This window comes from Staurois parvus, unplaced genomic scaffold, assembly GCF_062004578.1.
Source record: "Staurois parvus isolate SC_StPar_1 unplaced genomic scaffold, SC_StPar_1.0 ptg000017l, whole genome shotgun sequence".
Lineage (NCBI taxonomy): Eukaryota > Metazoa > Chordata > Amphibia > Anura > Ranidae > Staurois > Staurois parvus.
The window spans coordinates 18,013,132-18,026,751 of NW_028317813.1; the positions used below are offsets into that span (position 1 = coordinate 18,013,132).

Below are 13,620 nucleotides of genomic sequence, written 5' to 3' on the forward strand. Positions count from 1 at the left end.
ACAAAATCCTTGAAGCTGTCTAGTTTTTATGCAGAGCTGCTTATAGCCCTGATTCAAACCAGCGCAACTTGTCATGCGATTTGACGGTTCGAAATCGCATGACAAGTCACACCCCATTATTGGCAACAGAACTGTTCAAATCGGTGCAGCTCTTGACTTTGCGGTGCAGCACCGATTCGTAAAAAGGTTCCTGCACTATTTTTTGCATTTTCAGGTGCACCTGTAATCACACAGACCTGCTGCTTTGAAATTGTGCTACTTCAAGTAAAGTAGCACAATTTCAAATTCACATTCAGCGTGAACCATGGACTAGAAATCAACCTTATTGTCACTAAAACAGATGTTTCCATTTAAAGATTTTCCTTCTATTGCTGGAATTTTTTGATTTTCCCTCAATTTCAGTACTTACGATAATGTTCACCAGGATAAATAATGAGGGTGAATTTTCCTCACCATTCACTCTAAATCTAAAAAATATTTGGCTTTAACAAATAGACTTGTGTTTGGTTTTAATTTCTTTATCGCACACCATGAGACACACAGTTACCATATTTATTTTTATTTGATGGGTTATGTGCCACCTACAGGTGAATGGACACTGACAAAAAAGACAGGAAGTGCTTCAGTTTTATCTCCAGCATTCAAAGGTGATGGCCACTGATGTGCAGCTCTCTGCACAGACACTGACGTGCTCAAAATGGTTCCAGTAGGGATCAAGAGTTTGGTGCTTTCCGTATCCATTCCAACAGCTAAAACAATCAGATGAATGGTACCCAGGCCCTGCCATGATAGAAGAGGTTGACATGCAAAGATTGACTGTAATGCAGCCTTTTTTGCATTGGAACCTCCATGTACGGAACCCTGCACAGCATCAACTGACGAAGGTGTTACCGGAAGAGTGCTATACAGGTCCAGGGCTTTGAACCAAGGGAATGGGGGATCGAGTCCCTGAAGGTATTGAGTGACATTGCCTGCCGTTAAGGGTTAAGGTTGGTTCTCGATTTTCTAGGTCAGAGTCTACTGTAAGATTGGTAAGTGTCTGGTAGCCTTGGTCCCAGGGGTTTTTCACTCTATTGTGTTGTATACCATTTGTCCTTCCTATGTGTTCCACTAGATGGTGATGTTTGAGAAACAGAAGTTGCCTTCCTCAGGTTCCCCTAGAGGGCAGTATGGTGCAAGTCTGTCCCTGAAAGCTATGCCAATCTGTAATGGTTTTATACTTGCTAGTCTCTGGCTGCAGGAAATATCCCTGGGCATTCTGGGTGTTTTTTCTTTACTAATGGGCAAGTGTATAGTGCAGTGTATAGGCTGCAGGGCACATGCAAATGTCAGGGCATGCACATGGGTGAATGCACAATTCAGGGATCTACTCAAGGGTGGACATCACAGTAGGGCTACAATTGCCAATTTTAAATGTAGAAACAGTGAGCATGTGTTGCAGTCCTTGCTATGATGTGAGTGCACCTGTGGAGGAAGGAAACTGGTAGCTGGGGGTGGAAATATCCTGTGGTAACCTTACACTTTTTTTGTTCAACTTTAGTTTGTTCTTTAAGTGTCCTCTCAGCTGATTGGAACTGTCTATTTTTCTGGCACAGGTCCCAGGTGTATTTGTCAGCAAGCTAAAGTTTTCCAAAAATCAGAGAGGTGGGAGAACAGCTGGGAGGGGCATGCGGTCACACAGTGAGGTTTTGAGGCCGCTAGATATAATCCAGCTGGTGTGATTTCCCTGATAGGCTAGAGGTACAGATAGTTCAGGGCCCCTAAGTTGGTTGTGTAACCACTGCTGGGACATCATCATCATCATCATCATCATCATCTTCGTATGTTATGAAGGAAGGAAGCTGCTTTAGCTAACTTACACTGGGGTGCTGTCTCAGATACTGCTGTTAAAATCCTAGTATCCTCTCTTGTTGTAGAAGAGGAATGGGTGGATGTGGATGAGTAGGAGCTAGAGAAGGGACAGATGGTAGACAGCCCACAGGGGATTTTGAATCTGAAGAGGTTCAGATTCAAGGTGTCTCTCAGACTCAAAGAGCATTGAACTCCTTGTCAGAGATACTTCACACCGAATTAAATCTGTCACTTCTTGAAACTTCCTCTCCAGCTTGATCAGCTTGGATACTTGATGGCCGCCACAAAGTTCCCATTCTTTTTTTCCTTACACTGTCATTAGAAGAGGTAGCATTTGTGGAATGGGTTCATCTTGATAAGGTGTTTGTTCCTTCTAAAAAGTTCACACAACTGTATCCAATGGATGAAAAAATTAACTAGGAGATGAAAAATGCATGGACAGCGATTATGGTCTGTCAGAGCCTTAAGGACCAAGTTAAGAGGCTAGTTAAGAATAATTCTGCAGATTCTAAGAGGAGTCCTGGTGAGGATTTACCTCAAGCTCCCTGTGCTGTGGTGGATGCCTTGAAGGATTCCATTCAGCAGGTCTTGTGCCTGGAACCTTTGTCTGTCCACAAGCACAGAATTCTTTAAATAAAGTATTGGTCTGTGTAGTTACAAAAAGTTATTGGCAGATTTGTTTTCTGTTCCATTGGGAACACCTGTTTGAAACAGAGTTGGATTGTGTATCTAAAATATTTTGGGAAGTAATAGTTCCCTTTTGCCTCTCAGGAAGAGAAGTAAACTTTCATCTCAGAGGGCAGTGACTGCTTCAGGATCTGATCTCTCTAGACAGTCCTTTTGGTGCTTGAAGGCCTCTACCTCAAGAGGGAATTCTCAGGGTCTGTTAAGACTCCGGGGGTGCCTATTCTGGGTTACCTGGTGCCAGGGACCAATCTGTTCACCTAATTGATCACAATGTGACTATTGCAGTTTGGACCATGGAGAGGTGCAGCTGGGTTGACAATCTCCAGTAGTCATCATTGTTTCAATCCAGAGGCTGGAATGGGCATGACCTGGGACAATGTCCAGTCATGATTTTTTCTTCTGGCAGATAGGTGTGTAGCCCTAGGAAATCAGGTGTCTTCCCTCAGATCTCTGAGGTATCCCTCAATTCGTTTCTGCATAAGAGCTATTAAAGAAAATTATGGCCTCGTTCGAGGCAGTTCTGTTTTCTCAGTTTCATTCAAGGCCTCTACAGCAGAAAGTCCTGTTAGCATGGGACACAAGAACTGTCGCTGGAGTCTTGGATGTTTCTGCAGCCCAGGACATTAAGTTCTGGACTGGTGGAGGTTTCCTCTGAGGCTGAAGAGAGGGAAGTAATTTCTTCCTGTTATTTGGAAGGTTCTGAATACAGATGCCAGACTGATGGGCTAGGGAGGTGTTCTGGGCCACCTTTTAGTGCAGGGGGTTTGTTGCACAGGATAAGTTGTTACCCATCGATATGTTTTAGCTTTGAGCAGTCCAGTTGGTGTTTTGGCATTGGACAAAGAGGTTGAAGGGCCTTCCAGGGGATTCCAGTCAGACAATGTTACAGCAGTAGCATATATCAATCACCATTGGGCACCTGGAGCCGGGCTGCTTAAAGTAGACAAGTCTCATTCTGTCCTGAGTGGAATTCATGTTCCCTCTCTACCTGCAGTTCATATTTTGAGAGTAGAGAACTGGCAAGAGGATTTTCTCAGTCAGTAGCGGTTGTCGACAGGAGAGTGGTCTTTCCATCCTGAGGTGTTCGAGGCACTTTGTTGAAGATGGGGCAGGGCAGATGTGGGTCTGTTAACATCCAGGTTGAATGCAAAGCTGGACAGGTTCTTCTCATGAATCATGGATCCACAAGCATTTGTAGAAGATGCCCTGGTGACACCATGGGAACAATTCTCTCTGACATACTGTATGCTTTTCCTCCAATAAAGCTTCTTTCACACCTGTTGAGCAGAATCTTGGTGGAAGAACACTGGTGATTCTGGTTGCACAGTTTGGCCCAGGAGAACATAGTATATCAACATTGTGAATACGGTGCTAGACAATCCATGGACGCTTCCAACTTTACCAAACCTCCCAGGGTTCAGCCTTCGTTATTATCTCTGGCAATAATGGCTTGGCTATTGAAGACAGAATTTTGAAGGCTAGAGGGGGGCTGATGCATTTACTCCTATTTTTTAGGAGCCAGGAAGACTTTCAGGAACATTTACCATATGACTTGGATGTCTTATGTGGCTTGGTGTGAAGCTAGAGGGTTTCATCCTTGCAAATATGTCATTGGTTGGATCCTGTGTTTTCTTCAATCTGGAGTGGAATTGAAGCTGACCTTGAGTGCTTTCTAGGGGCAGATCTTGATCTTGGCCATATTTTCCAAGGGTAGATTGCTTCTAATTCATTAGAGAGTCATGCATATGATTCCTCACCCATGCCTCCATGGGATCTAAATTTTAATTTTGTCTGTTTGTAGGAACAACCATTTGCACCTATTCAGGACGTTCCATTAGTTTTTTGACTCATAAAATGGTGTTTATGGTAGCTCTTACTTGGGTCCCATCCCTCTGTGGGGATGTATTGCTTGCTACAAAACTGAAGCACTTCCTGTATGAATAGAATTATATTTGGAGGACTTCCTGATAGTGTCCATTCACCTGTAGGTGGTGTATAATCCATCAAGAAAGGATTAATATGATTGCTCTATGTACCGTGATGTACTCCAAGAAATTGATTTTACAGGTAAGTACAAAAATCCAGTTTCTTTAGTATAGTATATAGTCATTACTATATACTGGTCCTCACAAAGCTTTGCCTTCCTGGCTGTGTTTGTGAAAGTTTATTAGGCTATTATATTTTAACAAGTGTCTAGGAAAACAAGTACATGAACAATCCCCTAAAAGAATATACTGTATCAACAATTGCTTTCATAGAGATAATTACAGGGAGCTAATAACTGTCTGTGTTAAGTGTAAGGGACTATTCATTCTTACCTGTCCAGCATAATGTTCAATGCGGAAAGCATTGTCAGCCAATGTGATATCAGTAATGCGTTTTTCATTTTGGGTGGCCTTGCTTTTGAAGTGCTGATGGTTTTTGAATTTCAATCCTAGCTTGGTTAGAAAGGTGGCATCTGTGACATTCCCAGGGCGCAGGCATTCTTCATCTAGCACTGCTAAAATGCCATTGGTATTCTGCCAGGGGACAAAGCATGCGCAGTTATCAATTTAAATTATTTTATACCATCAAGTATTCTCATATTCTCCATCTATCACTCTAAATTGAAATAGCATTCTGATGACAATTCTGTTATTTACCTGTTAACAATATATTCAGAATAAAGTAAGCAATAGTAGAATCAAAACATCTGACAAAAAAAAGTGCAAGCTTTTAAATATACAGCTAAGACTTAAAGAGAAACACTCAGTCCGAATGCTTGAAAACAGTGAAGACCTGGAGGAGAATGGTACTCTGCTCCACTCCATCCAAAAATAAGAAATACTTTTGTGAGCATACTGTATGAATTATTATAAGGCAGGATTATTTGGTTAGTAATCAGCACAAAAGGTCCGTCCCCTATACCCAATATTATATTCAAGTGGGAATAGTTAAAAAAAACAAGTACAAAACAAAAATATCTGATTTGACGAAATAGCCTATGTGTGATATATAAGAAGGAAACTGCTGCTTACATCTTCTATGAGATTGCAGATGATTTCATTGTCAAAAAAGGTAATGTGACTCCATTCAATCCCCTAAAATAAAACAATAGAGAAAAAATAGAGAAACGAAACACATCAGTTTATAGTGCATTGAGTATGTTACAGTATAATCAAATGACATTTTTCTAACATAAGTAAGAGTTAATTCTCCATGCTTGAAATCAATATTTTCTAATAAGATAGCACAACAATCTACTTCTAGGTTGTAAATGAAGACCAATTCTACTCAAAGCTGCTATTTCTTGTTTCAGTTGACACTGGTGGGCTGAATATCTGCTGGCACTCTTGAATTCTCAAAGTGCTAAAATCTCTTGAGGATGATTAGTCTGTTACCTGCCTTGGGCCATCATAAAGGTGTTACTAGTAACGCCATTGTTTAATGGTTTAACTTTTAATAGACAATCTATTACCTCTACTTTCACCTTCTGACCAGAATCATAGAAAGTTTTTAAACCTCCACAAAAATGGTAAATATCAGTCATCATGGGTTGCTTATTGTTTTTCTTACCCCTTTTTTTATATAAAATGAATGTTGAGTTTGATAACTGATGATACTATAATAGATAGCATTTCCCTAAAAAAAAAAAAAAAACATACTTGTGGATCATAGGAAATCCCTGTTTCTAGCCTGCAATTTTTTTTTTATCGCTAAAATGTAAGCAGATGTCATCCAAGGCATGCTCTCTGTTCCCTGCTTACCCTGTACTTAGTAATATATATAACTAGGTGCCTAAAACACAGATCCATGAAATGTTCTAATCTTCCGAAAGAATTAAAGGGTAAGATAAGAAATAAAATTGAAAGCTGAAATTTGATTTACCTCTCTCTTGTACTCTTCTTGTTCTTCTTTTAATGTCATTTGAATAAAGATTTGCTGAAGCTTCTCATTACAATAATTAATAATGAATTGTTCAAAGCTGTTATCCTAGTGAATATGGACAGTTATATAAAAAAAAATGTGTCATATCAGTGGAAACACATGTAAATTGTCTTTTGTTAAAAAAAAACCCCTCTAAAAACAATTTTATTCTTATGAAAATATTTTAAATTATTAAATAATACATTCCTCCTTTTCTCCTTGTAACTGGAGAGAACCTAATTGAAGAACGTGCCTGACACGTCTAATAAAATTGTGTTTTCCAACATTCTATTACTGCATTATGAAAAAAGGCAGATACATGCTTTCAAAGTTTACATTTCTCCTTTAAGGTTGTGAGACATGTATGCACCATGTGCCATTGTCATGCAACATATTAAGCTGGTGCTGTGACAATAATAGGGACTGTTCACTTAGCAAAATCAATATTCACAAAGCTTAGTAAATAAACTATACTTCAATCAACCACTTATGTACTAGAAATGGTTTGGTGATGGGTTTTTTTTTCTGTTTTACATACACGATTGGGAATTCCAAAGTTCATGTTATACTAGCATTCATTCAGTTGCAAAGTGAACATCATATGGTCCTCTAGTGAATTAGCCCCAAATGGATCAGCTCCATCTAATATTTATGTTAACAGAAATTGGAAGAAACTTTCAGCACTAATTACAATAAGGAGGAACTATAGCGATTAGGACATGGTTGCCATTAAGCCTATAGACAGAAATGGCTGGACTGAGTGACTATCATCATGAGTAGCTTTACACGCATCAAGTGGCAGAAAACCTACATCGCATCACAGGAGGTGATCGTTTTCTTCTGGTTTAGTTCTAAGGAGAACTGATCACATGAATGAATACAAATTCAAGCTCTTCCATGTATTTAATAGGAATAAAATTGTGTATCAATACTAATAGTAAAGAGTGCTTAAGGGATTCTTCCATAAGTAGCAACCCTAACCAGAAAAAGGAGAGGATATTGAATACTAACCAAATGATTTATTGTTAAAAGAACAATCTACCAAATCTACCATAAAAGGCCACACATACACACATACAGGTCCAGTTTTAAATAAGGGTAGCAATGAATCTTACTTCTAATATTTCAAAGCCATAAATGTCCAGCACACCCATTACTTTCTTCACCTGGAATTCAGATGCCTAAGGGTAAAGATAAATGGAACTGTAAGCATGTATTATATTAATTTATATTATATAATATTCACAAACTGTATATATTAATGTGTTTTTATTTTCTACACACTGGCCCCTGGCACTACAGTTATGCAATTCTGTGTTATTTTTTTCTGCGGCAATGGTCTGTATATTACAGTGAAAATAATTTTTTATTGTGAATGCAGATCTCAGTTTTCAGTGACACGTTGATGACTGTGGATCACACCTAAATAAAGCATGTCCAGGAGAACCAAAACCTGCATCTATGAGAAGAGCATTTATTTCTATTATGTACATATAGGGGGTATACAAACTGAGGCTGACAATGACTATAAAGAATATAAGATAAACTGAAGCTATCAGCTGGAAAGTGAAATGGAATCCCACAGTTGTGTTTTGCACACATCGTCCTAGTAAATATGACATTTGTTTTGTTGGGATTCCTTGCATAATTTTGGGGGCATAGGCTCTAGGTAGACATGTCTGGACCCAGAAACATTGCACATTTGGCTCCCAGCATGCAAAACTGAACATCAGTATACTGGTTAACATATGTTAGTGTGCCATCCTGGCCACTAGTATTCTCGAACTAGTCACTGGTAAAAGCTGCTGCTGTAGGAGCATTGATAAGGTAAGAGGACTGGAAGGCATATGTAGGGAAAAACATTAACTACATTACTTGTATTTTTAAGTAAAAAAAAGGAATTAAATGGAAAACATATCCAAAACTGACTAACCTTGCCACACACATTATTCTAAATTAACAATGTTGTATAGTTAGGACTTAGGACTTCGGGAACAAACCTTTATGCTTTCATTGATCCGTTGTACCAGCCAGCTAAACAGTCGGTCATACATGTTCTTTGCTAAAGCATCCCGGGCATAAGTTGCCTAAAGCACAAATAAATATGCAAATTAGCAGTGGGCATGAAAGCAAGTAGTCAATTCAAGTGTTACTAAACAAACAACAGTAAAATCAGGCTGTACAGTGTATGCGGTAAAGCATGCTTGTTACACTCACTGTGAAATCTAAGAGGTTAATCCTCCGCAAGGCTGCTTAATCCTGTCTTCTCTGATCTTCCCCTTCTTCTACTGTTCCCAATCCATCTGCTGATAGTACAGAGCTCTAAGAGTCACTCTGCACATGCTCAGTTTAGCGTGTATTGCTAGAGAGGTTTTGTTTTTTCTTTGGGAGGGTGCATGTGATCAGCACAGGGCTAATCAGCACTGTCCAGACAGAGAGTTAGGGGTTATGCTTACTCAGAGGACAGTCAGAGCAGCTGGACAGCCAGTGCTCAGCTGGACACTGAAAGAAGTCACAAGACTGCTATATACTGCTGATAAGAAAAGGTATTTAGCAGTTTATATTTACCAAAATAATTGCATTTCAGTGGAGTGTGTACTGTGGGTGTAGTCCATTACCGGTCTGCACAGAACTTTTTTGACAGTATTTTTAAACCATAATTTGTTTATAGGTAAAGATAATGGGGTATATTTACTAAAATTGGAGCACTCAGAGTCTGGTGCAGCTGTGCATGGTTACCAATCAGCTTCTAACTTCAACTTGTTCAATTAAGCTTTAACACATTTTGCCCTCTCCAGTTATAGTAAATACCCCACGTGTAATCTGTATCATGTCAATGAGACCCACTTAGTCATGCACACCAGAACATCTCCCTTCCCAAACAATTAGGATATATTAAAATGAAGATTTCATTTATGGTACTAAAATATCCACCATGTGCAAATTTTCCTTTCGAAAGTTAGGGAGAAATAAATAATCTATAATCAAGATGTATTAGTAGTAGCTTGGTTATTATCTTTGCTTGTAATGCCTAGGTCCTCGGTGCAGTTCTTATATAGGACACAATCTTCATGAAAATTGTATGTTCTTTCCATGCTTGTGTGGGTTTCCTCCCACAGCCAAAAATATGCAGGTAGGTGAACTGCCATGTAATTAAACCAGCGTTTATTGGAATTTCCCATTCTACCATAAGTGGCCACCAGCCTTAGTAGGAAAACAAGAAGGTTAAGAGTCAAGCTAGAAACCTAGGCTTGTAAGACAAGCAGCTGAAAGAGCACTGAAGGTTCTGGCTGATATGCCAATATTGACATTGAAAGGCAAATTGACCTAAAATAATACAGCTAAATATATCAATAAAAGAGCACAGCAATTCATCAAGTGAATAACTTGATAATACCACAACAGGTACACTGGCAATCTGATCACTGTAGGTTTATGAGGATTTTAAAAGTTTTTTAACTTGCCCAGATGGAGAAAAAAGTCTGAAAACCAAGTTCACAAATCACCAAAAGGTGATGGAAAATACAAACTTTTATGGTTATCACTGGAATAAGAATAGATGGCCAATCTCTCAAAGGGGGCAACATTTCTGGTTACAACTATATAAGAGAGTGTCCCTCCTTTTTTGGTAAATTGATAGATCTACAGAACGGTAAAGCTAAGTTCACGCCTATGCAGTTTGCGTTTGATCTGTTTCTGCAGTGCTTTTTGTGGTGTGTTTTAAGCTTTTATGCATATCAATTTTTGATGCTTTTTGTGTTTTTTTTCCCAACTTGTTACTGGGCAGATTAAAAGGCAAAATGCATTAAAAAACGTCACAAATGCATCAAAAATACACTACATGCATTTATGCAGCGTCTCTATTGAAGCTATTGAACCAAAAACACAATGTTTTGCATTTAAAAAAGTCTATGACCCCTTCCGAAAAATGCACTGGGTGAAAACACAGAGATGTGAACGTGTCCCATAGGAAATCATGTTAAATGGGCTGCTGTGCATTTTTGCAAAATGCAAAAAGCAACAGAAAATGCATAGGTGTGAACCTAGACTAAAGGAAATCTCCCCAGTGGGGGAGGGGCTTTAACCATTCCAAAGAAAAACACCTTTGGTTTAGATATACTAAACTGTAAATTCTTAGGCTAGTGTGTAAGTATGCTAAGTTCTATAAGTATCTTTCACAAGAATGGCTGCCATGGGATAATGTGATGTGCCATCAAAAAAGTAAGCAAGACCTCAATTTTTATTAAATATTGGCTGAAAGAAAATTTCAAATGCCGATATTGGGCCAAACTGACCTGTGGATGACAGGACTATCAAATTGTATGTGACCATCATATAATCTACAAGATGTACAGTATGCTGAGATTCCTTGTTGTTCTGGTTCTATACCTGGTTTGCGTTCAGTGTAGTCACCACTTTTTCTTGTCTGGCTTCAACAGTACGGACACTGAATGCATTTTCTAGTGTGACGCTATCAAGACCGATCAGTGAGCCAATCTCTTTAACATCTGGATAAAAATGATAAAAACGTCAATAGAGATCAAGATACAAAATGCTACAATGGTGAATTACCAGGACAAAATGTTGAGTTTGTATTACTGTAGATATACAGTAGTTAGTTGATATTAATTGTTTGTGAATCTCTAGGTTCTAATTCTAATGTATCTTCCATATTTCAATAGGTATGATAGATATATGCAGGGTCGCAGAAAGAGATAAAAAGTAAAAACAGAAGAAATGTAATGAACCATTTCTAATCTGTTCTTGACAGTGCTGCCCTCTACATAAAATACAATTGTTTTCATCCTATTAATATCCTAATTTTGCTGATAAAATAACTTCAAGCAGCATTCAGCAAATAAGATCATATTGCTTCTCATAGCGTGTGTCATCTATTAACAGAAACATCTAATCATACCATACACATTAGGAAAAAAGAGGCAGAGACTATCAGGAGGGTGGCATGTCTTTGCAGTGTCCCAAGAATGGTACCTTATGAAATGTTGATTCAGATTTCATATATACTAAAGTCTAGTACACATGGATCAAATTTTGATCTGTGTGAAGCTCTCTCTGTTCAACAGAAGACGGTTGTTAGACCAGTTTCTGCAGAATGGTCCTGCTGGAAAACCAGCATTCGATCAGCAGCTGCAACCAATAGCGGCAGCACTGATCAGAGTATTCTGATGGGAGAAGTCCCTGCTGTCAGAATATAATAGCACAGCAGGGAAGATTCCTACATTCATATAAAAATGTATAATTTTATTGTTATCAAAAAGTCTAAAAGGTACATAATTGTTAGCACACCCATCTTAACTATCATTAAAAACAGCTTTATGGTGGGCAACACTGTGTAGGTTGGTAGTAAAGCCACAAGGTCGCTCTCTCACCCTCAGTCTGAATATCTCAGACCAAGCCTAGTGTGGTGGAGGTGCCCTTAAGTGGCTTACCATGTAGCCCCTAGTAGGCAGTCAATTTCTAAGCAATTTAATTTGGCAATTCACCTTTGCAGGGTCATTATAGAAAGTATAGAAGGGTCCCTTAAAACAGCACTCTTTTTTTAGGCGTAGATTGCCCTTACCATATTATGCTCCTTTTACTTATTCACCTGGCCACATGCCATTTTTGTTAGGTACTTCAGTATTATGGAGCTGCTTACTTAGGGCAGTGTTCTAATTGCCACAGAGTGCTTTGCTGTTAGGGATACTAAATATAAGTAATTACTAGAGATGAGCGAAGAAATGAAAAATTCGATTCGACTGATTCGGCGAATTCGTGGACAATATTCGATTCGAGTCGAATAAATTCGCTGTGAATTTAACTTAAAAAAGGGTGTTTCTAGGCTTCAGAGAGACTTAATATTAGTGCAGAACACTGTACCTTTAATTTAAATGCCCTTGGAGTCTGCTGGGGAAGAGAAATAATACTGTCTGTCAGTATGACATGCAGATGAGTGCCGTCGATCTTAGAATCACTGCACACTTCACTCCTTTGGCCAGTCACGGGGCCAAAACCAGTGTTTGGAGCCACAGTGTGGCGGTGGAGGCAGCAGCAATGGGAGGCCATACAGCAACCTATGACAAAATGGAAACCAGCAGGAGCGTGAGGAGACCTGAAAGTGGCACATGGCAGAGTGGGAGCAATGGGAGGCGGTACAGGGACCCAGGTCACACTGTGGGCCCAGCAGCAGCGTGACCAGGCGGTACGGGGGCCCATGGCCGATATGGGGCTTGGTGGCACCTATGGAAGGCCTGTAATCTGCCAGCAACCTATGACAAAATGGACAACCGCAGGAGTGTGAGGAGATTTCAAAGTGGCACATGGCAGAGTGGAAGCAATGGGAGGCCGTACAGGGACCCAGGTCACACTGTGGGCTCAGCAGCAGCGTGACCAGGAGGTACGGGGGCCCATGGTCGATATGGGGCCTGGCGGCACCTATGGAAGGCCGCTAATCTGCCAGCAACCTATGACAAAATGGACAACCGCAGGAGTGTGAGGAGATTTCAAAGAGGTACATGGCAGAGTGGAAGCAATGGGAGGCCGTACAGGACCCAGGTCACACTGTGGGACCAGCATCAGCGTGAACAGGCGGTACAGGGGCCCATGGCCGATTTGACCTCATTCATCCCATAGTCCTGCCGACTCACGAATAGCGTGGCCTCCTCAAAGGGCCTGAGCAAGCGCAGGTGTCACACATGAGCTGACAATGGCTGACATCTAAGTTACACAGGGAGTACCTTTATCCGCTTTTAACATCAGGAAATCTGTGATGGCCTTTAGCTGTTCGTAAAGGCGGTCTAACATATGTAGGGTTGAATTACACCTTGTTGCAACGTCACAGCATGAGGAGTCGGTACGGGGGCCCATGGCAGATTACATGTCTGGCAGCAGCAATGGGAGGCCCGTAATCTGCCAGCACCCTATGTCAAAAAATTAAACACACCAGCAGTGTGAAGAGACCTGAAAGTGGCACATGGCAGCAGAGTGTGGCGATGGAGACAGCAGCAATGGGAGGCCGTACAGGGACCCATGAGAGACTCTGGACTTGGCAGCAGCATGAGGAGGCGGTATATAGGGGCCCATGGCAGATTAGGGGCCTGGCAGCAGCTATGTGAGGCCCGTAATCTGCCTGCACCCTATGTCAAAAAATTAAACACACCAGCAGTGTGAAGAGAC

The 13,620-nt window shown here is 40.3% G+C and overlaps 1 protein-coding gene across 2 annotated transcripts in view; it reads right to left on the reverse strand.

The window, feature by feature from the left end:
- MYO1A (myosin IA) overlaps positions 1 to 13,620 on the reverse strand; it is a 150,673-nt gene that overhangs the window by 45,946 nt on the left and 91,107 nt on the right. For both annotated transcript variants that reach the window (XM_089681053.1, XM_089681043.1), the window contains exons 11-16: positions 10,834 to 10,952; positions 8,445 to 8,531; positions 7,560 to 7,625; positions 6,406 to 6,510; positions 5,556 to 5,618; positions 4,857 to 5,057 (exon numbers count right to left, since the gene is read on the reverse strand). In XM_089681053.1, the coding sequence (XP_089537179.1) occupies positions 4,857 to 5,057; positions 5,556 to 5,618; positions 6,406 to 6,510; positions 7,560 to 7,625; positions 8,445 to 8,531; positions 10,834 to 10,952 (641 nt within the window). The remainder of the gene's footprint in view (positions 1 to 4,856; positions 5,058 to 5,555; positions 5,619 to 6,405; positions 6,511 to 7,559; positions 7,626 to 8,444; positions 8,532 to 10,833; positions 10,953 to 13,620) is intronic.